The 27,369-nt window shown below is 37.8% G+C and overlaps 3 protein-coding genes across 4 annotated transcripts in view; 2 read left to right on the forward strand and 1 right to left on the reverse strand.

Moving 5' to 3' along the window:
• APC6 (anaphase promoting complex 6) overlaps window positions 1-8,988 on the forward strand; it is a 28,509-nt gene extending 19,521 nt beyond the window's left edge. The window contains exons 13-16 of the mRNA XM_089145679.1: window positions 606-716; window positions 4,488-4,587; window positions 7,566-7,601; window positions 8,075-8,988. Of these exons, the coding sequence (XP_089001805.1) occupies window positions 606-716; window positions 4,488-4,587; window positions 7,566-7,601; window positions 8,075-8,170 (343 nt within the window). The 3' untranslated portion in view covers window positions 8,171-8,988. The remainder of the gene's footprint in view (window positions 1-605; window positions 717-4,487; window positions 4,588-7,565; window positions 7,602-8,074) is intronic.
• A 1,182-nt stretch (window positions 8,989-10,170) lies between these two features.
• LOC149025458 (uncharacterized) lies at window positions 10,171-17,218 on the forward strand. Of its 2 annotated transcripts, XM_089145681.1 has the most exons (4): window positions 10,171-10,475; window positions 10,643-12,217; window positions 12,300-12,440; window positions 14,287-17,218. In XM_089145681.1, exon 2 carries the CDS (start codon window positions 10,788-10,790, stop codon window positions 11,958-11,960), a length of 1,173 nt encoding a protein of 390 aa, XP_089001807.1. In that variant the 5' UTR covers window positions 10,171-10,475; window positions 10,643-10,787; the 3' UTR covers window positions 11,961-12,217; window positions 12,300-12,440; window positions 14,287-17,218. The 2 variants fall into 2 exon arrangements, with proteins under 2 accessions (XP_089001807.1, XP_089001806.1); XM_089145680.1 differs by having other exon boundaries at window positions 10,171-12,217.
• A 2,797-nt stretch (window positions 17,219-20,015) lies between these two features.
• LOC149025459 (uncharacterized) lies at window positions 20,016-25,635 on the reverse strand. Its single transcript, XM_089145682.1, has 2 exons — window positions 24,400-25,635; window positions 20,016-20,292 (listed from the first exon to the last, which is right to left on the reverse strand). Exons 1-2 carry the CDS (start codon window positions 24,828-24,830, stop codon window positions 20,076-20,078), a joined length of 648 nt encoding a protein of 215 aa, XP_089001808.1. The 5' UTR covers window positions 24,831-25,635; the 3' UTR covers window positions 20,016-20,075.
• Between the last annotated feature and the right edge of the window lie 1,734 nt (window positions 25,636-27,369).

The following is a 27,369-nucleotide window of genomic DNA, read 5'->3' on the forward strand; positions in this document are numbered from 1 at the left end:
GATTTCATTATTGATGATTTCAAACTTGCTAGATTTTTGACAAATTTCGTATTGTATTATAACTTTAGCTTAAAGGAAAATTTTATAGGACTGTTATTTGACCAGCTATGATGTATGGTGCAAAGTGTTGGGTTGTTAAAAAGAATCATATAGATCAACTCAGTGTAGCAGAAATGAGGATGCTAAGATGGATGAGTGGCAAAACTAGGAAGGATAAGATAAGGAATGATCATATTAAAGTTGGTTTGGGAGTTGCTCCCATAAGTGATAAGCTTTAAGAAAGTCGTTTGAGGTGGCATAGCTACGTTCAACAGAGACCTATAAATGCCCCAGTATGGAGAAGTGATATAATCCAGTTTGAAGGGACTAAAAGAGGTAGGGGTAGACCTAAGATAAACTTAAGAGAAGTGAGAAAGGATATGCATTGCTTAGGCCTTGTGTCTAACATGGCCTCAAGCATAACTGATTGGAATGCAAGAATCCATGTAGCCAACCCCATTTAGTTGGGACAAGGCTTATTGTTGTTGTTGTTGTTGTTGTTGTTGTTGTATTATAACTTTAGTTAAAATACCAAAACTCACTTATCTTTTTATATATGTTTTTAGGTATAAAAAAGCTGTGTGGTGGTTTGAGAAGACGTTGGCTCAAATTCCATGTTTAAGCGAAATGTGGGAACCAACTGTGGTGAATCTTGCACATGCATTCAGGAAACTTAAGTATGTGTGCTGTACAACTTTTGTAAAATGGCAATAGTACTCTACTCATATTGTCACTGTCAACTCTATTTCTCAAATACATATTGATAACATTTCATTTTAATTCCTTTTGTTAATGAAATTTTAATACATATGAGCCACAAATCTTATCCATCTAGGATGAGTTTTTATGAGTTTATCACAAACTTTTGCATCCTTCTAAAACTCTTGGGATCTAGAACAGATTCACATTGATGGATTTTGTGCTCTTCACATTTTTGTTTGTCATCAGAATAAAAGAAAAGCCTTGGGAACTTTGACACTGGATGTTTGAAACTGTATTTAGATAGTTTGGTTCTTTTGTTTGTTCAATGAGCAATCACTTCTGGTTTATATACACTCTTTTTTCCCGTACTTATTTACTGAAGCAATGAAACAAGGTTGTGGAGGGCAGGGCAAAAGGAGGTGGGGGGAATGATATCCAATAAGATGGAGGGTTATATGGAGGAACCACCAGGAGTGGGGTCTTCTTGCATGTTAAATTTGTGAATTTCTGTTTATTGATGATTAGGGAATATTGTGGAGACACTGGAGTGTTTCATTGTTATGGAATTGTTTGTTTGTAATCAGTTTCGTATGAGTTTTATTTATCTTCTTGTTGCTGGTGCTCTGCTTTTGTTATTCATACTGGTTATATGGTCTTTGTTGGACTTTTACCTGCATGTTAACTGACAGTATCCTTTTGGTTTTCATGTGACATGATAATGGAATAAATGGATACATGTTGGATTTTGCCCTCAAAAAACTGAAGTAGGGTCTATGATGGACGATTCTGTTCCCCTCCCTGTCTCTCTTAGGCTGCGTTTGTTTGCTAGAATAAAGTTGGGATGTGAATAATTTTGAAAAAATAAAATTTTCCATTAAATCCCAAAAGTGTGGTTTGTTTGGTTGATGGGGGTGGGAAAGTTAGAGAGGAAGCTTGTCTGGTGAGGTGGCATACTAACTTTCCCACCCCATGCCTTTTCAAAACCCCACAAAAAAACTGTGGGATTTTGTAGAAAAGTGTGGAAAACCAAAAAGTGGGACCGACATTTAACACTTTTCCACAAAATTCTTTCATTTCCTTCTCCGTCACCCCATTACACATGGGGCCCACATGTTTTTTCCCACCCCACCTTTGCAAACAAACACAGCCTCTTAGAGTTTTTGTTTTCAATATATCTTTTTGGGTTCAGGGTGGGTTGGTAGGTGGGAAGGGAAGAGAAACAAGCTGAGAAACAGCTTACTGCTGCAGAGGAATTTAGGTGATCCAAGGTTTTGGACTCGAAGCTGACATAACAGTGAAATATCTGTTTTATGCTTTCAACTAACCCTTTGACTGCGGGTGCGATTTAAAACTTTTGTAGAGGCCGGTGATGCATTTCAATTTTCATTGACCAAACATTTGTATCAAGCACTATGTTAGGACAAAACCTCTAATTCTATGATATTAATTTTTTGGTCATTGACATAGCTGTCAAGGCTACCACACGGAAAAGCCAAGGACACCCAGGCATCCGTAATGGCCTTGTGACAGCATGCTAATACCATATTGTGTTTTGACCCCTTGCAAGTTTATGTTTTTTTTTTTGGATGAATAAATAATTATATTAAGACAAAGGAAAGAACAAAGGAAAACAACCTTCAGGGGGAAAGAAGAAAATAAGAACTAAGACCCCAGGATACAACAATAAGCATGTTCCTTGGCGAATCAACAACCGGGGAATGGGGGAGAGAGGAGAACCTAGCCGAAACATCAAAATGGATGGCCTTCCAAATCGTGTCTAGGGAACGGGATTTGGAAGTCCGTCTCCTAAGATTTAGCTCCTACCAAAAGTGATGGACAGTAGCACTAAAGACTAGCCTACCTATTCGGTCACAAATAGAAGAGCCAAAGTAATTTCTCATAACCCAAGACCAATCTCTAGCAAAACCGAAAGAACGCCTCTACCGGGCCAAATGGTAGCAAGGGTTTTTCTCCAGAGGGAACTAAAGAAAGGGCAGGAAAAGAAAATGTGCTAAATGTCCTCTAAACCATTCCAACAAAGGATGCAGTTGGGGTTAACTGGGATGTGACGGCCAATGAGAAAGGATTGGGTAGGGAGGGCAAGGTGGAGGGCTCTCCAAAGGGTCAGGGAGTGACGAGGGATATGACTTTTGAACCAGACCAGAGCGGGCCAAGGGGGCTTGCGGGTGGGGGCACATAAAAGGTTCCAGAAGATGAAGTGGAGAATGTTTTAGAAGGGGAAGGGATCCAAACAGTGGTATTGGAAGGGGTGGCAGAGAGGGGGGAGGGTGACCCAAACTTGTGTGAGACTAGGGGGGGGGGGGGGGGACCCCAAGAGCCATTAAGGATGAAGGCAGACACAGGGGTAGATTTGGGAATGCAGGTATCTTAAACTGTGTGATGACCTAACAAGGTGAAAAGAATACCCATCGGATGCCACGGGTCGAGCCAAAAGGAGGTGGAGGAGCCTGAAGAGATAGGGAAAGAGATGGCAGCTAGGGCCGTTGGTCTCAAAAGGAGGAGCTTGCGCCAAACCCAACAAGGGTTGGAGTGCATGGGGACAATCCAAAAGGAGTCAGAGCAGAGAAGATAAGAGTAGACCCAGTTGACCCTTGCTTTTTTGATGAATGCGCTTGTATAACATCATATGTGGCATTCTCTTCTTTTGGATTAGTAACCCGTCTTGTATTATAACAAATATACCAAAAAATCTCTTAATCAGTGAGCTAAACAGACTTAGCCAAAGGGGAGGTAACCCGTTCAAAATGAAACCAACTGAAACCTTTATGGTAGGTAACCTTTTCATATCGTTCCAAACTATGCTCTCCAATCTCTTAGTAAACTTTGAAGCTTCTAGAATTAGTTCAGCTCTCCTGGTCTCCATTGCAGCCATCTAACTGGCAGCTCTCTTCACGTGCCTCAAAATATGAATTATTTCCACTCTTGAAAGGTGCGTCATGAGAGTCATAATTCTGTGCTTCAGCACTTGGTCTGTCCAGAGTCCTAGAATCTTTTCATCAAGAATTGCAACAACTAACGAAGAATCTGATCCCATGGAAATCTGAATTGAGTCTATTTTTCTATTCACAGATAAATTCCTCTCCAAACTGCTTCCATCTCCATATGCAGCACTGATCAAACTTCACATTTCCCAGCAAATGCTAAAATTCCTTCTCCATTATTGCCTCTCATTATACTGCTTTCCTGTATGTGGTGTATATGTTGGTTCTCATATTAGGTCATTGCTGGCATAATTTGGATATGGCTCCTATCTTGCATATAAGCATAATTATGGAATTATTGTTATATTACACCACATGCCTAAAGTGCAGTGCCAACAATGTGTTTTGAACTTTGAAATTGGCTGACACAACTAAACCATGTTTATAGACTTGGTACCGTTCAGGAAATGGTTTAGCTTTAAAAAGATCAATTTTTCTCTCCCTGGATTTATTGTATGTTCTAAACTGCAGGTATATCTAATTTCTATTCTGGTTGTAATAGTAGAAAACTGATTATTGGTTCAGATTGTTGATATCTGATGGTGGACTTCTCTCTCTCAACTATTCTTTTCTCCCTTTTTCTTCCTCTTCTACCACTTTCTTTTATTTGTGTAAATTTTGGGCAAGTATTCTTTGCTCCAATGCTGCCATTTTGCTAAAATGAACTTCAGAACTGAATTTGTAGATTATCTGTTTGATTATCTGACCATAGATAATAACCATAACAATTCTGGTATGAAACAGGATGTATCATGATGCAATCTCATGCTATGAGAAAGCACTTGCCTTGTCGACAAAAAGTTTGAGCACATACGCAGGCCTAGCATACACTTACCACCTACAGGTACTCTGATACTCATTTTGGATTTTGAACATCTGAGGTTTACTTCGTCTACAGTATTATGATTTCTGTTGTAGTCATGGTTTGAGTATAGAAATTGCTGGTCCATTCAAATCCATAGAAAAAAATTTGAGGGAAACTCAAGTTTCGACTAGGTGAAAATGGGAAACCTAGGTGGGAAACTGGGAAATTTCGAGGAAACTTGGGACTTTTTTGTGCAAGATTCGACAGGTTTTAGGGAATATTTTAGGGTGAGACTCTGCATTTAAGTTAATTAAAGTATAAAGAGCACATTGGTTGTATTTTGTTAAAAAAATCAATGTAAATATGTCATTCAATGTACATAACATCAATGTAGAGTTGTCCGAGAAGTACACTATAAACTTAACTGCTTAAGGGCCTATTTGGTTACTTGAGTCTGGAGATTTAAAAAATCTAGAAATTTCAAATCTATAGATTTCAAATTTATGGAGTCATGGTTCATAAAATTAATTGTTTGGTTAGCTTGAATCTTTCAAATGAAATTTGTAGATTCATCTTGAAAAAACATCTATGGAGTCATGGTTTAAATGTTTAGCACTTTTATAGTGAGGTGAAATCTCATAACCCATAAATCTACAAATTCACGTTTTTAGTGTAAAAAGGAAAATTCCAAGATTACATGAATCCAGGGATTCACACAACCAAACGGGTATAAATGTCTCATTTGTGAATCTAGAGATTTCAAATATCTGGATTCATGTAACCAAATAGGCCCTAAGTACATAACATTCAATATATAATTTCTAACTTCAAAACATCAAATACAAAGTAACTAACAATAAAAGGAAGTACAACTTAGTGCCAAGAGTGGATCCATCCTGTGAGTTGAGTAGTACTATGCCTGTAACATTCTCTCCTCCAACCAACAAACATAGACATCCCATGACATTTTATGCCTATGGTTGTCAAGGTAATTGACAACTGTAACTTTATAAGTCTAGTCATCAACATGCCTAAGATAACTAGTATGAGGGAATACGCAATTTGGATAGGGAAGTCCTGATGGATGGGGTATTTGTCGTGGTATTTGGGGAAACATGAAAGAAACAAAAAAAATTGAAATTTGGGAAAGCTACATAACTTGCCTGAAAATGTCCCAAGTTTCCACGAAATTTCCCAAGTTTCTACGACATTTCCCAGGTTTCCACGAAATTTCCTAGGTTTCCCCGAAATTTCCCATGTTTCCCACGAAATTTGGAAAAAAAAATTTTCTCATGATCCCGCTGGTCTAGCTGGGTTGAACCAGGTTTCAACGAGTTTCGACAGTTTTGATTGAAACTTGGGATTTTTTTCGGTCCCTTAGTTTTTCATTTCAAGGTTCCCAAAATGGAAAATTTTGGTGGAAATTTCGCAAAGTTTCAACTGAATTTTGTTCTATGGTCAAATCCAGATCTTGATTCATTGATAGGACTCAGAGACCCACTTTTGATCAATATGATGTTGCCACTGGAAAGATAATCCAGTATGTACTATTATTTAGTATTGATCCACTGATCTCCCAGTCCATTTTGAAACACTTGGATCAAGTTAGAAACCATGATTCTAGAGATAAAAAGCACATGGATTTGAATCTTGATAAACCGCACAGGTCTTTACAAGTTATGATGAACGGCTGTTAAGACAGTTTAGATCAGAATCTTTCCATAATTTGATGTTAGGGATTTATTTGGATGTGTGATTTTTGGCAGCAGAAGATGGGACAAACTTTTTAGGGAAATTTTCAAGCCGTTAAGATCTTTCCATATTAAACAAATGAAAGCTTAGAGCTCAACTGACTCGGTTTTTCTCGTCTTCTTTCTGTACTTATCTTTAAGGTGACGTATGATACTTGATCCATGAAAAGTTACCACATTGAGCTCCTGAACAAGTTGCCAGAACTCAAACTGATTCTACTAGAATGTAAATGAATCTGTCTGTTCTCTGATCTCCAATTTTAATATCTGTATCTATTTTCAACCAGATACTTAAGAACGGAAATGATGTCTGATTATTGATGGTTGTCACGTTATGACCAGTTGACCAAAATCATCTGAAGCAAATCAACATGTATTACTGGACTCATTTCCATCATAAGTTCATGTGCATCTGACTTTGCCATAAGCTCCTATGTGTAATTCTGTTGTCAGTTTTCTTCAGAGAAAAGAGGCAAAGGTTTGTTAGAAAGTAATATCATACTTAGCAGTGTGGGTTGTGAAAACAAGGTGGAGCTGCCAAATTGTAATACCTTATAAGGAGTTGCTCGGTCGCTTTTACCAGCTGACCTGCAAATATAGAGAATTACATATATTCTTCAAAAGTGGTACGCTCCTTCCCCCTTTATTCTCCAGAAGAGCAGGCAACAGAAGTTTGAAAATTTTGTATTTATCCAATCCCCTTAGCAAAAGGGGAAAAATATATGGCCATGTTTCTCTAAAAAGATCTGAAAGAAAATCTGACTTGTTTAGAAGTAGATTTGGTCTCCAAACCAAAATCCCTTCAATCTCTTGAAATAAGGGTTGAAGAATCTAAAAACCAATTCAATGTACATGAGACGGTCTAAAAGGAATGCAACTTGTGTTTTTATTTAAATGAGAAAATTAACTGAAAATGAAAATAATGCCTTTTTGGAAGATTCCGAATTTTACCAGTCTGCATCAAACTGAATTGCAAGTTTCTAGTGAAAATGGCAAATAGTCTATAATTCGTATTTTCTTTTTCAAGAAAAGGTTTGGTTGCAAGGTTTGGACCAAAATCTCTGGGTACATGAACTTATGGAATCTACCTCCATGCAACTACTCTTTTATCAAATTAAAAATGGTACTTGAAAATGGAAATGATCTGGTGGAAAGCTCACATACTGCAGACTTATTATCTTGTATTCTGTCTGACACCTTTTTAATTATTTGTTATTTGGATCTGGATACTGTTGAGTGTTGATGACTTCGAATTTTTCTGTGCAGGATAATTTTGATGCTGCGATTACATATTACCACAAGGTAAGCTGTTTTAGACTTCTATTTGTTGCTATTCATCATTCATTCTGTTCTTTTAAATGAAGATCAAGGGTTTCTCAAAGTACTTATATCTGTGTGTGCTTTTCTTTCTCTTCTTCTTCTTCTTCTTCTTCTTCTTTTTTTTGTGTGTGTGGGGGGGGGGGGGGGGATGGGGGAAGGAGTGTTGGGGGTATTTCCCATACCATACCATTCATGACGAGAAACAGTTCTGTCCACAAGTGGCTTACATGGTTAGAGAGCGTGTTAGTGAACTACATGCTCAAAATGTGAGTGGAAAAGCAACCCACACTGTGATGGTGGGCCTTGGTGCAATGGTGAAGATTGTCTCATTGTTATCAAGTAGTCATGGTTTCAAGGCAGGAAACAGCCTTATGCATTCCAGTGTGCCATTTTATTAAAGAATATATAAAACGAATTTTATGATCTGTCTTTTTATGGTGGTCTGTCCTGATCAGGCTTTGTGGCTACAAGCGGATGATCAGTTCTGCACGGAGATGTTGACACTTGCTCTTGTCGATGAATGTCGTAGAAGCTCTGATATTGAAAATTAGTCTTATTGAAATGAAGTGTAAATGCTTGGCAGTTGGAACTAATATTGCAGAGGAACTGCTGTAATATCCTTCCACAAGATGATGTTGATATGCAATGAAGATCAAGCAGCTTGCGTGGCTGACCTCAGAATTGTTAGGAGAATCAGAAAGGGGTGAGCCTATCATGGTCCGACCTTTGAAACCATGTTTAGCAGGATCTTTGTCATCCTGTGTGACAAACCGGGGAGGTGAATATCAATCTAGATAAGTTTTATTTATTCCACCTGCTGGTGTTATTTTTGTTCACCTTAGGCTGTTTCAATTTTTGTGTCTGCAACTAAAATATTGCAACTGTGCAACTTATCCCTTGCGTCAAGGTACGCCCATTTACAGTAATGCATGTATATTTATATAAGTATCCCTGTATACCTTTTATGCCATATCTTTCCATCATTGAGCTGAGCTCACTCTAGGGTGTTTGAATTGAACTTCTACTGGTGAGGGGTGTTGTAAGGGATTTTGTCCTACCGGTTTGTGATATCATCAATTTATATCAATCTAACCATTAGATGGACATATCTTCATACTCTGATATAGAAGAATTATTTCTTTACTCTTGATCATGGTTTCTTTTTCTTTGCTAAAATCTGTTTTTCGTCTCAACACTGAAGTGTATTAAATGGTTTTCATAGTTTGGATGTAAACGATTTGATTTGAAACCCTCATCTACAAGAATTTTAGGTGTTTGTGGAACAGTAGGAATTCTTACGCTCAATATAAAGACTGGATAGTAATTGGGATGTGTGCATGCAACTTGAACATTGGACATATTTTCACCTTTGCCTTTTTTTTTTTTTTATTTTTTTTTTTTTGGCACCTTTACCTAGAATTTGTACATTGAAAATATGTCATTTCAAATCCTTCTAGTTGATGTTTCTAGATAATTCCTTCTGTAATATTCGGGGGAGAAAAAAGGTTGGGTATGTCAGCGATCCCTATTTTCACATCGTATGTGGGGTTGGTGTGTTAATAACATATCGAATGCTGGTACCATATAATTTATAAATAATATTTCAATAAAAATTATTGGTGCAAGATTGTATGAGAAAAATGTCTTCCCAAATTCTTGCGATTGAAAATTTGTGACACCATGTTCGAACTTGAAGGTTGAGAGTCATTTCACAGGTGTGATGAGGGAATGGATATAGTGGCTGGACTTAGGCTCTTTTTGGTATCAATTATGAGAAATTTTCATTATTTTAAATTGTTTGGCATCTATTTTGAATTTTATTTTTATTTAAAATAATAAAAAAACCTCCAAAATTCATAATGAACTTTTTGTCCATTATGGATTATGATGAGAATTTCATTATCTTCATTTGTGTAAGTTTACTTAAAGTTCTATAAGTAAGATGAGGGTAAAATAGTCAATACCATTCTTATAACAATCTACCTCTTTTCCCCTTACTCATTAACTTACTTGACACCAAACTTATTTTCCATTTCAAAAATTATTTTCGAAAAATCACCAAACCATTCATTCTTGACCAAAAATGAATTCTTGTACTTATTTATTTTAAATAGGCATAATAGAGAATGAGAATTGATACCAAAAAGAGCCTTAATTCAGATCTGTTTCTCCTCTATTAATGTTTCAAAAAGCAAGGAAAAAAAAAAAAAAGAAGAGATTTAACGCTAGCATGTAATGGTTACTACGGTACTACCTCTTAATATAAAGTCATCAAATCCACCATCAAACAATTGTTTATTTGATAATCACCGGCACACCTCTTAGTGAAGACCATCAAACAATTGTTTATTTGATAATCACCGGCACACCTCTTAGTGAAGAGGTCATGGATTGAACGTTCTCCTCTTAGTGAAGAGGTCATGGATTGAACGTTCGTGTAATAGTTTTTACCCCTAGTATAAAGTTATCCATCCCCCAAAACATTTTAAAAATATTATTAAAAAAGGGGAAGGGTAAACCTGCTCCACTTCTGTGTGATACCAAATCCGATCTCAAAACCGGTTCGATGCGCTGCTACCAAGATTACAAACCATAGTCAGCGGAGATCCTGACGAATCTAGGCTGTTTGCAACTCGAGGAGCTTCTGACCTGTACTAAGGTGCTTCCTCAGCGTCTCGGCTTGCAGTTCGTGACATCCGTTTCTCATCTGTTCCATGCTGCGTCTGCGCAGCCATGTCTATGATAAGATTTACCATTAGTTTTAGGTTGGATTTGCTGAAGAATTCTACGTTTGATGGGCGAACTTCGTTATGGCATATAATCAGCCTGCTTGATTGGATTTGTATAGCTTTCTTGGTCTGTTTATATCTGGAGAAACGATGTCTTTTTGTTCAATTCGTTTGACTTTGAAAGTTCCTATTTGATTATGATTCATGCTTGGCATTTTATTGTTGTATACTGCAAAGGATGATCTCTAGATTGCCAACTCGTTTATTGAATATATGCGTGGCTTCGCTTTGCAGAGCCCAGCAATTAGAGAAAGCTGAAACAGTAATCTGTGATGGGATACGATTGGGTTATCTCCCAGATGTTGTAACTTACAATACATTGATCGCAGCCTATTGCCGATTTGATGGAGTTGATACGGGGTATAGAATTATCCATAGAATGAGTGAAGCCCGAATATGGCCAGATGTTGTTACTTACAATACCTTGATTGCCGGTGCTAGTAGACATCGACAACTATCAAGAGCTTTTGAACTGTTCGACGAAATGCTGAACAGAGGTATTACTCCCGATGTGTGGAGTTACAATACTTTGATGCATTGTTTATTTAAATCTGGAAGGCCACAGGATGCGGACAAGATATATCGGGATATAATCCTGGCTAATATCTCTCCTTGTCAAACAACGTTTAACACCATGATTAACGGCCTGTGCAAAGCAGGATATGCTACTAATGCCCTCGAGTTGTTCAGGAGCTTACAACGCCATGGGTTTCTTCCTCATCTAGTAACATTTAATATACTCATTGATGGGCTTTGCAAATCGGGTCGGCTGGGACAAGCGAGAAGAATCATTAAGGAGCTCGGAGAATCAGGTCTTACCCCAAATGTCATAACTCATACTACCGTTATGAAATGTTACTTTAGTTCTGGGAAGTTTGAAGATGGATTTCAGATATATTCAGAGATGAGGAGTAAAGGGTATCCCCTTGATACCCTTGCATATTGTACTGTAGTCAGTGCTTTGATTAAGATAGGTAGGACGAAAGAGGCTAATGATTGTATGTGGGAGATGATGAGGAATGGCTGCAAGTTTGATATAATAACCTACAACACTTTGATTAATCTGTATTGCAAAGAAGGTAAGCTAGAGACTGCACTTGAGTTGTTGAATGAGATAGAGAAAGGTGGGATGAAAAGTGATGAGTATACCCACACAATCTTGGTTAATGGATTATGCAAGACAGGTGACTTTAATAAGGCTCAGCAGCATTTGGAGTATATGAAGATGAGGCATTTCGAATCTGACTTGGTGGCTTCCAACTGCTTGATTCATGGGTTATGTGAAGCAGGTCAGGTGGATTATGCAATGAAGGTCTTTGAAAAGATGAAGCTGAAGGACTCATTCACATATTCTTCCATGGTGCATGGTCTTTGCAAGGTAAGAAGGTATCGTGCAGCATCCATGCTCATCCTGTCCTGCTTACGAGAAGGAAAGAAAGTACTTGCTGCAGATCGACGGGCTGTTCTTTGCGGGCTTCGTTCTTTAGGACTTAAAAAAGAAGCAAGGATGCTTCGGTCAAAATTCTGGATGGCTAACACTATGGCATGCTGAGATGGCTACTGAATAATCATTGGTTCGGGGAGGTTGTGGACTGGATGATTTATTTGACTGAAGGATTCTGCCCTTGCTGCAGCAGAGCTAGATTTTATGCAGTTCCTTGTAGCCACATCTGGAATGGCTTATACTTGTTCTCTGCATTGCTGCAGTTGAATTAGTGATAATCTGATTGATATGTGCACAGTGAGCCTTACTGATATGGAAACAGAAAAGAAGCATGATGCTTTCCAAAAACTTCACTGAGATGAAATGTAATGTTCCAATCCTTTGAGATTGATGCCTCCAGTTGTTTGGAATATTTATACTTAGACCATCTATTCTTATTTTTGACAGGTTCATGTTGGTTGTTTGGTGTTGTCTGAGACCACCAGAGTTACGTACAAGATCTTGCTTCATTTCATGCCAACTTGTGTGAATGCCAATTTAAACCTTTTGTTGGTATTTGCTTTGACCTGGAGCCAATGTATGAAAATTGTAAGTTTTGTTCTTTACATTTTATAAGATATATATTGTTGTGCACTTATTTTGGTTCAATAATCAAGGGTTAAGATGTCCTTTCTAACAGACAAAAAGACCTTGAAAACTAACAGACAGCAGGTGTTGAAAACTAACAGACGAAAAAGTAGAACATATATGATTTGTTTATTTCTTTGGGTGATAGCCAGAGATCCCCTAGAATCTTATGACTTCCAGTGAGGATGTTGTGAAGCTTTCTTTAGGTCTAACAGTCAGTGACCTGAATTACAGGCATATTTGGTTAATCCAGAAGTTTCATTTTAATCTCTATTTAAAATGTGGTGGTCATATTGTTGTTTTACATTGATAGGCAGCAGTGAATAGATGTTTCAATGTATACTTTTACATTATTTTATTACTTGAACTACCCACTAGAGAGTGGCCGGCGATATACAGTCTAGATTCCCACCATCAGGTTATCAAACACCATAGCCTGCAACAAAGTGGTGAAATATAAAATCTTTTACGAAAAGTCATAGATATATATTATCGTTATAGATTTGATTTCTTTTTCGAACAACTAAATATATCTCAAATAAGGAACTTAAAGGAGGCCACAGTTCCAAAGATGTTGCATGGTAAATAAAAAATGTATCAGATGAAAAAAGTTTCAAGAAGAAGCCTGGCTACTTTAAAAAAAAAAAGCCCAAATACTATGTTACAAAATCATCACCATGATGCTTAGGAGTTCCTATGAAAAATATGCTACTTTCTTTAGGTGAAAGGATCAATTCCCCACCCACCCAAAATAAAAAAGAACCTCAAAATGCCAAACTAAAGGAAAACAACCATCAAATGGAAGATTCAACAACAGCCTGGGCAGATGGCATCTAGGCATCTTTACTGGGGCCTGGGTGACTGCCAATTTATTGCAACGCACCTTACGCTGGTTTTTATTGTATTGAATCAAGTATTTGCCCGTAGCCTGATATCATTAATAATACCCTTCTAATGGTAGGGTTTTTCTCAAATTTAATAATTTATAAATCTTAAAAACATTGCTAGAAACCAAAAGTGTGTAAAAATTCATTTATTTTGATATCTAAAATGGTATTCTCATTTTGAGCAATATTGGCAGCATACATGCAGTCAAGGTTAACTCTTTCAATAGAATCAGATATAAACTGCATTTGTTGGAAAGCTGGTTTTGTGCTCTATCTAATACCAGTAGTCTTGTGGAATAATAAAATCATTTGAGCAGTCAGACGTCTTAGAGATTAGCATACTTCTATATTATGCTATATTGCCATGATGGTATGATAAACATAGTTTGTTGGTATATTTTTTTCTGATGAATACCTTCATTTGGTATGATTGTTTAATAAATATACATAACATATAGGTGGAATTATATGATTTTTAATATGCTACTTCTGCCAAATAAAATGTTTATGCAAAAAAAAAAAAAAAACCAGAAGAATATTATGACGTGGTAATGCTTTGCAGCTGCCCTATCACCAAGGCACTTAGGAAGGCTATTTAAATGTGTTGCTGTTGTTTGAGATGAAAAGTACATGCTAAAGATTGATGTTTAGGAAAGAATAACATTAAGTGCATGAGAATTTTTGTCTCCATGCCATTTGTTTTCTTCTGTTGTTTTTCTTTTTGTTCCATTTGAGTTATTATTTGGTTGACTGAGTACACTAATAAGAACTCGGTGGATTGGGATCTGTTGTCTAAGTTTTTTATTTGCTTACTATTTATCCTGGATGATGGATGCCACGCTTTTAGTTCTTTCACTTAAAAAAGTAATGTTGGGGTGTCTATCTTGCTACAAACGCTTAACAGTAAATATACTATGCAGATAATTTTATTGAAGGATCTTGGAGTTGGCAGAGGCTGTACTGTTCCCGGCATGTGAATGGCCAATGGAGATGCATTTGAATTATGTACTCAAAGATTCAGTAATGTAAATTTTTTAGTAAGCTTCAATCTCTTCACCCATGTTCCCTTTTAGTGGGTTGATGTATCTATTCATTATTTATTCATGGGTAACTATGTCTTCCCGTCTTCCCATCTTCTGTGTGCAGTCAATTGTTCTGCCATAATAGGTTCTTCATAAGCTATGCATATAGTTTCATTTTGTCCGGTAAGACAGGAAAATGTTAATTACCAGGTCTTGAGCAACAATTTCAAATTTCCTTCTAAGTGGAATGATTTCTCTGATTAGATCAAAATCCAGTTGAGCATGCTTGAGATGATACTGTTGAGCTTTCAGAGGCATAATGGAGTGAAAACTCAGAAAAACATCCCCCTTCTATTTGCAAAAGGATTTTGAAGCTCTGGAGACAAGTTTCCAGATCTGGTGGTAAAAGTCATTGAAGGTTCCTGCTGGCTGCAATATGGATGTATTCCTTGTCCTAATCTAATTAGATTGAGTTGTGTATACTTTGAAAGCATGACTGCCCAGTTCCACCCTTTCTCTCTGATGGATTCCGTTGATTACTGTCAGTGGTATAGCAACTTCAGTTGTGAATTGTGAGCATGTGTTGAAAGTAACAACAGTGGTGGTTTAGTTTTTCTTTTTTTTTTTTTCCCCCCTTCTATTTTTTGGTTAATTTGGTAAGATGTTGGTTGTTATAAATGCATCTTGCATGTAATTTGAAACCCCACCACACTAGAAGGGAAAATTAAAGAGAATAAAAAGAAAGAAAAATCAAGCATGCAATTGACTAGTGCTATCTGCTTCTTTACTTTATTTAATTCCGTTCCTGCTGCTTGTATGTATACACTGATATTCTATTATATATAAGTTCTTATGAGTGTCTCTGGACTTGAATGTATTTTACCGGTCATATCTTTAACCAATATATGTCTGAAATATATATTGTACTATGTTTAGGGTCTTGCAACTAATATCGTAGTTTCAGACTTGCCGTTAGTTCTAGTGTTATATCTATTGTTGATGGGGCAATGGATCACAGGGATTAGTGAAAGTGGTCTCAAAAGCAGAGAGGTGCTGCTTGTTGAAGATCTATGTGTCAGGCTAACAGTTGTAGCTCCTTTGATTCATTAAAATAATTTTATTATATTTTTTTCTAATGAGCCAGTCCTTTGTTTGCACATTATCAATTGATTTATTGGAGATGGAAATTGTCAAACTGAGAGTAAAGAAATGAAATATCGATGTTATGTGAATGACCTAATTTGAGTTGATTGGAGCAAGCCAAATCTCTACCTGGTTTGATGATCTATAGAAAACAAGAAAGCCTTCCTCCATTTTGGACTTTTGGAATGAAGAAAAGCCTGTCTTCTTTAAAAAGGTGCCAATACTAACATCACAGACAAGTTAAAACAAATTAAATTTGGTAGATTATGTATATGACCATTTTTCTGCTAGTGGGGATTTTATCTTATTTTCATCCTATTTAATCATATGAATTTTTCAAATTTTATGACTGATGTTCTGTAGTGAACCTTACACCCCAACCCCAAAAGAAAACTTTCAAGCAGCTGATGGTGGCAGCAGAGTTTGGACGTAGGGATCAAGTTAGAGTTATTCTGGGGAGTGCAGGTGGAATTTTAGACTTGCAAGCATGTCAGCATGAATTGGAGTTACGCACTTTGAATGCAGTTTGGTTTGGTATGGTATGAAGCTTTTCCTTTTTCCTTTTCATTAGGATGTGCATGTACACCTTGTGAGAACCCACAATCCCAAAGCCCTTTTGAAACTTTCCTGTTCTGTAGATGTCATGGAGGTTACAGTTATTCTATTGGAAAATTAAGGCCACCAAACCTATCAGTACAGCCTAGAGAAAGAGAGAGGATCACTGGCATTCCAGTTCCTAACAATCTCACGGCTTGGATTAACACCAGCTTGCTGTTGCTAAATCCACAAGTATTTCAGATTCTCAACACAACAGGAGCAAATATTTGAAGTCTTCGCAATGGAGCTCAGTTTGTCAAGCTCCCCATGCCTGTAGTTCTGTTTTTTTGTGTAGCATATGTGGTCTGCATTGTGATTGTCCTACGCAAATGAAAGTTTTGGCTGTGTTTGATGTACAGACTCTCGGGCTCTTATGCATTGAAGAACTAAATTGTTCCCTCTATTTTCTTGCTTCATAATATGTTCTAGACCAGAATCTATTCTGGCAAGATTTCTACTTGCCAACGGCAGGTATCTTGGACCAAGGCTATTTTAGATAGCCAAGAAAAGAGACAGATCAAACACAATTAAAGTTTGAGCAGAGACATAGATACATAAATATCATGATTTTGTTTTATTGTTATTTTATTATTTTATTATTTTATTTTGTGAGTTGTCAAATGTGGATGTATGACATCCAAAGAGAAGAGGGAGGAAGCAACCTAACCCTGTATAATCTGATTTTCGATTGATGATTGAAACGCTCTTTTGGATCAATCAATCAGATTCCTCGAAAAGTAATGGCATTCGCAGTATTTCCTTGAGGCGGGTTGCTAGGAGGTTAGATCCTCACTGACAGGAATAGAGCATGTGTTCTTTTTACACTTCTAAACACTGACATGGTGAATCGAAGATGGACCATTCTCCTAAACATGCGTTTAATGGATGTGAGAGGAGCACAATCCTCTACCCTCGCAAATAAAAGATCCCACATTCTGATCAAAATCCCTCATGCCTCTTATGGTTGAAAGACCCTCCCCCTCCACCCCACCCCAAAATAATCCTTTGATTTATTTTACAAATTTAAGGATTTGAACGCGGTTCTCCTTTGCATGTCCTGCTCATGCGGATTTTTCTCTTCTATGTATCTGGGTTTGCAAGATGTACCACTCTCAACGTCTCAACAGGTGGATGAATATCAATGGCTTCCATGATGCCAATGGAGGAGTAGTAGGATGGTTAGGAACCTACTTCTCAGTGGAGAGGTCATGGGTTCAACTTCTTCTGGCGGCATATGTAATATCCCTATCCCCATAAATAAAAAGAGCCATTGTACAAAAATATATATATATATATATATAGTCTTCCATGACACCAGCCATAAACCAAATGGTGGACCCAGTGGCGTGGGCTTTGTGATTAGAGAAAGCTTTTCCCATTTTAGTTGGAACTATGCGATTGGAGATTGTGGTGGGAGAATGTTTGTCGATCCTTGAAATTCTTCAACATTATCTCCAATTGGAATACACATCGATTTCAGTTTTTTCAGATTGAATGACTGTGGTTCAGTTTCTCCAACGGGGCAAGGCACAATGGTTCCGACTTCCGATGGTGGCTCGCCCTGTCCTAATTGATGTTTTGCATATTTTTGGTATCTTTGTTGCATTATTATTTCAGTTTCATTCCAGGGAGGGAAATAGCATTGCTGATTCCTTGGCTCAAAAGGCCAGTCTGTGTTGTCTTGGATTGGATGGCCTCTTTTCGATCCATGGTTTCTAGGTTTGGTGTAACCTCAGCCATGTATGTTGCGGCTTCTTCATTTTAATGAATATCCTTTCTACCAAACAGAAAAATAACTAGATTCCGAATGACTTTGAAATATATATATATAATTTTTATGATTAATAAATAATATATTAACGAAATAGGAAACAAGAATGACGGTGTTTAGGGAGAAGACCGGAAAGAAAGGTTAAGGCCCCAGAAAACAACAATAAGGGTTGTTCCTTGGGGTATCATCAATCAAGACTTCAAGAGCTGAGGAGAAGATACAAGCTTAGAAAAAACATTAAAATGGATGGCATTTTAAATCATATCTTTCGAACGGGATTTGGAAGTCTATCTCCAAAGATTACACTCCCACCAAAAATGATGAATAGAGACATAAAACACGAGCTTACAAACCCAATCGCAAATAGAAGAATCTAGGAAGTTTCTCAGAATCTAAGACCACTCACTAGCAAAACCAAGCCAAATGTAAGATAAAGCTTTTCCCCAGATAGGTCTCGAAAAAGGGCAAGAAAAGAAAAGGCGATCAAAGTCATTTGAACCATTCTAACAAAGGATGCAATTTAGGTTAATAGGGATATGGCGACCAATAAGGAAGAATTGGGTGGGGAGGGTATGGTTAAAGGCCCTCCAAAGGGTAAGGGAGTGACGGGGGATGTGGTTTTTAAACCAAAATAGGGGAGGCTAGGGGGTTTAAGGTTGTGGGCACGGAAAAAGTTCCAGGCAGAAGAGGTGGAAAATGTTTTGGTAGGGGATGAAAGCCAAATGATAGTGTCACTGGGGGAGCTAGAAATAGTGGGAAAAGAATCCCACGCTAGTGTGAAAATGGGGAGGGGAGCAGGGGTCCAAGAGCCATTGGAAATGAAAGCGGACAAGGCAATAGACTCGGGGATATTGGTATTATATACTGCACGAGAGCCAAATAGGGAAAGAGAATGCCCAACAGATGCCACGGGTCTAGCCAAAATGAGATGGAGAAGCCAATGGAGACTGAAGTAGAGATAGCAAAGAAAGCACGGGGACACAGCAAGAGAATTTTCCTCCAAATCCATGAATGATTGGAGGACATGGGGACCATCTAGAAGGAATCTGAACGAAAAATGAAAGAGTAGACTCAATTAACCCAAATGGAATCCTGCTTTGAAGCAATTTTCTAAATAAATTTAAGAAGGCAAGCCAGAAATACATCAGAGATCCGATGAATACCAAGGTCACCTTCAAAGGTTGGGTGACAAATGGTTGACCAACAGACAAGGTAGATGTAGCGGGATGCTTCACGCCCTTTCCAAAGGAAGGCAAAGAACAGAGACTCCATAGCATGGATGGTGAATTTCAAGATGAAAAAGATTCCACACTAGTAGAGTCTAGAGATAGGAGGATGGTGGATTTCAGAATATTTTTAGATAAATGAATAACATCATTAACCAGATCCCCACAAGGGGAAAAGTAAGATTGTATAAAATAAGGAAGAGCAAGAATTAAGGCTGTTAACGCCTGACGGTGTGATTTGGAGCCGTTTTAGTTTGGGCTTAACGGTTTCGGGGCTGAAAAACCCCATTTGGGCTTAACGGTTCCCAAACACAACCCATTCAAACCCAGCCCCCAACAGCTCCAAGCCTCCAACCCCCCCCCCCCCCCCTTCTCTCTTTTTCTTCGCCTCCCAATCCAGGAGAGAGAGTATAGGAATGAGAATATCCTCCACCAAATCTCTAACTGGATAAATAACAAAGTTGATTTCATATTTTACAATGTAGATCCTAGAACACTGAATGAATGACTGGAAAGTTGCCCAAAAGAATTCCACCCAAACACAGAGAGAGAGAGAGAGAGAGAAGAGGGGTTACAGTTGCCAAGCCAATTTGCGTCTGCTCTGTTGCAAACATTTGACATCATCACTGCGGAACCCCGTTGCAACCTTGTAATAATCAGACTGCCCTACTTCCTGCTAAATTATTTGCTTGACAAAATGCCTCATCTTCTATTGGTATTGAATCTGAGAATCCATAGCTTCCAACTCTATAAGGCTTTGAAACATGGATGGATGCACTGAAGGCTCAATTTTCATGCCATGTCATAAAAATCGAAGCACAAGTATGTATTGATTGGATAAATTCATACTATAACATCCAGCCATAAACACACATAGCTGAATTGGGGGGGGGGGGGGGGATGCAGAATGATATTTGGTGAACAATACACACTTCCGGTTTGTTTTCTTGTCAAAACAAATTTACACGGAAAAACCATGGGAGCATAAAGGCTATTACCAGGCATGCCATCAGGAAGTTGCAAAATGGTTGCCCCTGCCAGCATCCTCCACCCCTTCTTGAGGGACTGGTAGTGCTCCCAATAGATCTTCCATTCCATTCTTCCATGGACCTGCCGTTTCCCACACCTGTAATATTCTTTGCAATCTCACCACAAATTTCGCAACATCTGCATGAATCAGAAAAAAGGACACATTCATCGGTGCTCCACATTTACATTTTCTGTTACCAAAAAAATTAAATGCAGAAAAAAATGACTGATTGGTCAGGTAACACTAAGAAACCCCTTAGGTTTGTAAAACTTACTGAAAGCATGAACCACGCAAGAGTGCTCCTAAAGAAGGGAAAGAAAAAAAAAACCATTGCCATTGATATGTAGTAGTAACAGTAACAGTTTCACCGATTTAAATAAACAGTTCCACTAATTTGACATTCTAAGACAACAAGGGACAATGAGTGGGCATTATATCTTCTCAGACAAAAAGCTTGAACTTAGTCAGGAAACGATACATGGACAGTTTGTCTTCTCTTGCAGTCAGCCAATAATAAGTACTTAAATAAAAGAGACAACGAGGTAGTTTCCCATTAAATTTTCACCCAATGTCTAGTTGTGAATTGTCCTGACTACAGCAGAAGGGGCAAATTGTCTCTCTTGGAAAAGCCAAACTTCTATGAATGGAGATGAGCTCAAATTATTCTTCTAGACATAGCTTCACCACTAAACAGTTAGCTGCTCATTCGGAGATCAACCTAAACAATCCTGGCAAGTACATTGTTTGTTAGCTTCACCACTAAACAGTTAGCTGCTTATTTGGAGATCAAACTAAACAATCCTGGCAAATACATAGTTTGTTCATGTTTCCTAGTAACAGTACAACCTTGCATAGGAATGCTTATATCTCTGTCAAATCATCAGCATTACCTACTCTATGATACTTGGAGCTGGTAACACGACTCATATTCCACCACTCCAATCCATCTAGGGCTTCCACACAAAATAGCATGCTTAACCTGAAGATCTCTACAAGTTCAAAACTCGGCCAAAGAGATGTGCTCAGCAAAACATGTCCACAGAAAATAAATCTGATCTCCAAGCATGACAGCAGAAGAACCTATTTTTCTTGAAACTTTGTGATTGACCACCTGATCGAAGTGTTACCAGAGTGGGAATAATTTCCAGCTAAGGTGGAATATGTTGCTATTGGAAACAAGTCTGTATTGTAAGTCATTTTAACTTGGGGATTTATGTTCATACTGTAGTGTTTAGTGAGGAGGACAATACTAAAAATATCATTAGAGGGCCTCAGCAGGAGAAACTGAGGCAGATTTGTCAGCAGCAGTTGAGCTTAAAGTTGTGAATAATCAGATTATTTATCTTAAAAAAATGTATTCATATTCATTACTTTGGAATCAGATTAACCTAAATACAATTTTAACAAAGTGCTGATATTCAGCCATGATATTGGTGAATTGAGTTCACAAAACATACAAGACAACAGAGGAATAGCTTTCCCTGTCAACTTTTGACAGGTTTTAGTTTTTTCTTTTAATTAATTACCCATTCAAGGGATTAAATATAACCCTATCAACAAGAGTAACATTATAACATCCAAAAAGACATCTCTCCACTAATAGCGTATTTTGCTTTCATTGTATAATTCAAGATAAGCATCCTATATGTGGGACACGGAATTTTTTTTTTTTTTTTTTGGAGTAACACTATAATGACAATACAATGAAAAGAATTTTACACTTCATCACCTCAGTCCTTCAAATCAAGTCTACCTTTTTCACTTCATACTGATGCATGATTAAATCATTAATGTACCTAAACCACATCATTCGTTCTAGGCGTTGGACTTCTGTTTGAATCTGTCCTTGGCACACCCTTAGAACCATGACTGTTCCTGTAAAATATTTGGCCGATACTCCCCAACAAATTAACAACTATTGCATCAGTATATTTTCAATATTATTAGAGAAAAAATTCCCTCAAGTTGAGGGCTTAAATACTTGAGGCCCTGTCATCAAGAGAAACAGATTCTCCTTGGGCAATTAGTAGTAGAATCCAATTATTTTTTACAGAGTCTGATTAGAAGCAGGAACCAAAGACAACACTTCTCTTACAGAGTAGCCTCCAGTTACTACATCTTAGTACAAGCATCATTGAGAAATTTACAATTCTCTTGGTTTCAACTTTTAGATTCATAGTCAACTCAGCAGTCCTATCCCTTGTCTAGGATTGGTAATATTAACTGCACTCAGTAATTGAATTTAGTGAATTTTGAAAAGTTGTTAAGTCGCACAAATTGAAAAACCAAAAGCCACATTTTATAAAGAAAGACAGAAAGACCAAGAGTGCTGCCCCATTCGACCCAGGGGATTCCTTAGCATCATGTAATTGAAGATATACATCCCATCCCATATTATACTTGTACAGGTTAGAAACAAGTTTGGGAAAGGTTTTTGTCCTTTAACTGCATGTTACCTAGTTTCTCTGATGTAGGTCACCAAACCTATCCCAAGAGGACTCCCAAAGCGCGAAGAAAGTCCTAGGCTCGCATCCCAGCAGCATAAGAACCACAGCTCGACATCAGGGGTAGTCTGGTAACTTTTGCAGTTCTACTCGAGTCCAGCTGGGCATATTTAAAACTAGGAGTTTATTAGTAGTTCAATTCTGTTTTTAAGTAATTATTTGAGTCAGTCTAAGTTGAGATAAGGAGTCTTTTTAAGTCAGAAGTAGAAGTCCTATTTGAATTCTAATTGGATGTTGATTACTGTTAGGAGTCATTTTAAGGCTATAAATAGATAGCCTATGCTTGTAACAGAAAACAGATTTGAGAACATCATAATAAAATTAATAAAGAGTTAGTTGAAGCATAAGATCAAGGTGTAGTAGCTTCTCATCAACGGTAAGGGATCTCCAGGTGTCGACCAAGCCATCTAGGGATCAAATTGAGGGTTTTCTCCTTCGCCAGAGCTTTTGGGTCTGCCTTCATCACTCCATCTCCATCGCAGTCCCTTACTAGACTTGGACAGGTAAGTAACAAGTCAGCTTTTGTTCCACTCATCTTCCCCTAAATTAAACTGCTGTTTCTTCAACCCCTACCCCACTCGCTTTTCTTTCCCGTTCCCTAGTACTCATATTTCTTAACCCCTCCATTAGAATTCCCCTTCTTTGTAAATCCACATCCCCCCTCCCCCCGCCAACAACACTCGATCCCAACCTCAGCCCTGTTGACTTCCTTAAAACCCTAAAACCTTGATGCCCTAAATTACCAAACCCTAAACCTAAAACCTTAAATTTGAAACTGAGAACAACAAAGATTCAAATCTTCTAAACCCTTAACCAGACCCTGGACACCCATCCAATAAGCCATAAAACCCTAAGCAGCATTTGAATCGATTGGCTGAAAGCTCAGGAACCCTAATTATTCTGCTGATCATCTACTGTTCTTGGTTGGTTGGTCTTCATCCTATTGAGACTACATCGTTCTCATTTTGATTAAGCAATATATTTATATGCTGCAGAGTTTCTAAATGAAAGCAGTAATATTATTTGAAATGCAATGTTTAATACTTGTATGAGATGTCGACGCATGCTTCCTCCTAAGGATAGAGAAACTGAAATGAGGAAATGGATTAAAGCTCCAACTAATAAAATAACACTAAAAGCTGTTTAAAATCTTGATCCAGACTCCCTCATCAAATGATTCCCTCTCCCCCAAAAAAAAAAGTTTCACCAAAAACTGAAGGCCCATCTCTGAGATTTTCAGGAGAAAGATCTCCGGTGTTTGCCTCCAGACAGGTTGACTGTAAACTAAGGTCTCTAAGAACGGAACTCAAACTGCAAAAGACCTATAAGATTCATTTTTTTACATCTCTAGTGCAAATGGTCAAGTTTTGCAAAAAGATGCAAATCGGAACATTCTTTGAGTCAACACAGTACATTTTAAGCATTAGCATAGATTAATGGTATTTTGTTTTCATCTATCCATGACTGTGATGGTTCATGAGTTCATCCCCCATAATTGTACAGAGCTGATATTAATAAAAGAATCCTGCAGTATGGAACCGATTGCAAATTTCCACAATCAGATGATAAGAGCCAATTTATGCTGAATTATAATAAGAAGTCAGGATAAATAGCACAGATTGTCCCCTGGAAAGGCAGAATAAATCAACATGAAGCATATGTAGGAAAAAAAGGAGGATCCACTAGATATTAAAACAGGAAGCAGGCATAAAGAGTCGGTATTCGAAAAGAAATGAATACCTGTTGCCTTTTAACCTAAACCAGGTCTCAGCACACTGAAGATGTGAAAAGCCGAGTTCGTCTTTACAGCCACAACCAAGTTGGATGAGATCTGATGTATCAGATAACTGATCGGAACTTAGACAGATCCTACAGATGTTCTCGCCATCCCAATTTTCACTGCTCAAAGTTCCACCACTGCATTTAATATCAATGGCACAAGAATGTTTCTCTGGTTCAGAAACATTCGCCTTCTGTTCATCCGCAAAATCCTTCCCTGTTACCAATACACTGACCTCGCGTTTCGATTCTCCATCTTCTGCACTAACACGAGCAGCTTTTTCAGACCTTACCACAATAATAGCCTCCGATGCAGCAGCACCACTCGGATTCGACGAACTCTCACTGGATGCTTGCTGATCGTGTACTTGATTATTCGATGCTTCATCCATTACTACCTAACAGCGCCAACTCCAACCACGATTCTGTACTGAAGACGAGGTAACAGTTTTTTTCTCATAAAGTCTGCTCCAGCACTCGAATTTTATCTTCAGCTATCGATAATTACCAGTACCATGAACGGAGCTATAAATTTCCGAGCTCCAGTCTCTCAATTCCTCATAAATTGTTTCATAAATTGTTTCTAAAACATCAACATCAACAGTATACCGACTATAAGATCGAAATTTATCATTTTTTTAAATCGAATAAAGCCTTTGAGGTCTCCAACTGAAGAAAAAACAAACCGACAAACAAGAACGAAAATCCAACCTTTTGCCTTTTGCCTTTTAAGGAACTAGCCAAACCAAAAACCAAACTACGCCGTTTGTCTTCGATTCGAGTTTCCAAGAACGAAAGCTCTAGTGAAATTACAGTACAGATTGTATTTCTTATTCAGATGTGCAGTGACTACTGACTACATTATAATAGAGACTTATGAAGGTTTTATCCTATCCAGGCTGGACCGATACAGAAAGAATTGTTGACCTCGGAGCTTGTCCTTTGCGCTTGGTTTCCTCTTCGCCACTGTCAGATTAGGTGAAGAAGACGAAGAAGAACTGGAACTAAGGTTAAAAAAACAAAGATTCGAATGATAGATAGTGATTAAAAGCGATGACCATTGAATCGCTTCGATTGGAAGAACAAAGAAAGGAACTCCGAGAAATCGTCGTCAACACGGTTTCAGTTTCTTTCTTCATGATCACACAAAGGAGTACCGTATCAATCGGATAACCGCCACGGGGCACATAGATTAAAAAAACCAGATGGATTAGATCCTCTGCTTTGATAGAGTTGGTAAGTAAAATAGTTTTTTCTGGACTTTTTTTGTCATTCAAATGCCCTTGTCTTTAGTCATATTGACATGTTCTGTGAATCATAGCGAAGATAATTTGAAGGAGCAGGGATTAAAAAGTCTTTTCAGTAAGTCCAAACCCCTAGTTGCTACGTCCTGGTCAGTGGTCCACGAAGATTTGTGGTCCTAATCTTAATTTTGTCTCCTCTTACGCTATGTATGTAAAGAGGGCTCCACACTAATATGGATTGCCAAAAATCACAACCGTCTAACGAATCCTTCAATCTAACGGTCCTGTTTATCTAATCCAACATCGTGGACCCTTTCCACCGTGAGTCATGGCATTGAAGGTTCAGCAGTTAACGCACTTGGTGGTCCCATTCCACTCCCCAAGCAAGGGGCTTTTGATGAGCCTCAATGGTTCATTTATGACATGGAAATGGATCACGAATGACTGGTGTTCATAGGTTAGATCTGATGATTGAGGTTGATTTAAAAAATAAAAATGATTTAATTTTAATTTAATATCAACATTGAATCTTACATGTAAACACATTTTGCTTGTCCATAAATAAATCGTTAGTCTATTTCCACGTCAGAAATGAACAGGATAAAAATCCGATCTATCTAGATCCTCTACCCTGCTATGTGCTTCTTTAACAATTTTTTGATCACATAGAGATGAAGTAGGTGAATGTTGATAAAATGAATTAAAGGTGGGACCTTCAATAGGTTCAAAAGTCGTACGTGAACTTCATCTCTATTGTATACTAGAAAAGTGTCAAAAAAGCATGTATCTCTACTCTGATAGGTTGAGGATCCAAACTCCTTATTGACATGAACGACTAGTGTAGGTCTTACTAGGAACAAACTTACCTACCTTGTCTAGTTAGCTTCCGCTTTCAATTTGGATTCGGCTATTGTGGATAAGGGTGGGGGATTGAGATTTTTTTTTTTTAATTTGGTGATAAATACCGTTTCTTTGGCTACCAAAAGTTAATTACTTGACCAATAGATTAAAAAATTCTCAAATCTAATAGAATAAATTGGATCAAACTCTTTAACCTATCTTATATTAGACTAATCTAATTTAATACGTAAACATTAGAGTAGGTCTTATTAGGCACATAACATTCTTTGTTTTTTTATGTATTAATCTCTCTCTCTCACTTATGTAACAATAAACATTAATAGATTTTGACGCAAGGCTACAACACACGGCATCAATTTTTATTTTTTATAGTTGTGGAAAAAATTCTGAAGGCTCATACAGAGTTTACTAATGTTCAAATCAAGATTTCTCCGGTGCCTTTTGCAACTAGACTGAGATGTTAGTATTGAACTTTCCCTCCTGCTGGTCAGCTGAAACTCTGAACTGTGATTTTTCTTGGCTTTCCAAAGAATCTCATGGGGGTTGTGGTTGCATTGTTCGTGATTTTACTGTGCCCCCTTGCTGGCTCTGTCAATCCCATGTCAGTCTCATTCAATTTTGGTGAGTGAAGCCTCCGCTGTTTTAGAAGGTTTGTTAGCTGTGAGGGAAGGTGGTTTTAGCGAGGTGATTGTTGAGTCAGACAGTTTGTCTCTTGCTAGCATGGTTAATCAGGAAATCCTCCCGCTTCTGGAAGTGGGTCCACTCATTGAAGACATTCAATACATTTGCTATCTTTGGGTGGATTTTGTGGTTAAATCTATTTCGA

Source organism: Hakea prostrata, chromosome 2 (genome assembly GCF_041222555.1).
Source record: "Hakea prostrata isolate BN-2017 chromosome 2, UWA_Hpros_2, whole genome shotgun sequence".
Lineage (NCBI taxonomy): Eukaryota > Viridiplantae > Streptophyta > Magnoliopsida > Proteales > Proteaceae > Hakea > Hakea prostrata.

What these genes read in the sequence shown, in the direction of transcription:
- LOC149025458 (XM_089145680.1), top strand. Translation starts at nt 10,587, where the DNA reads ATGATCTCTAGATTGCCAACTCGTTTATTGAATATATGCGTGGCTTCG.
- LOC149025459 (XM_089145682.1), bottom strand. Translation starts at nt 24,830, where the DNA reads ATGGATGAAGCATCGAATAATCAAGTACACGATCAGCAAGCATCCAGT. An exon ending in TTTAGGTTAAAAGGCAACAG is followed by an intron (nt 20,293 to 24,399) that starts GTATTCATTTCT and finishes TGATTCATGCAG; the next exon opens with ATGTTGCGAAATTTGTGGTG.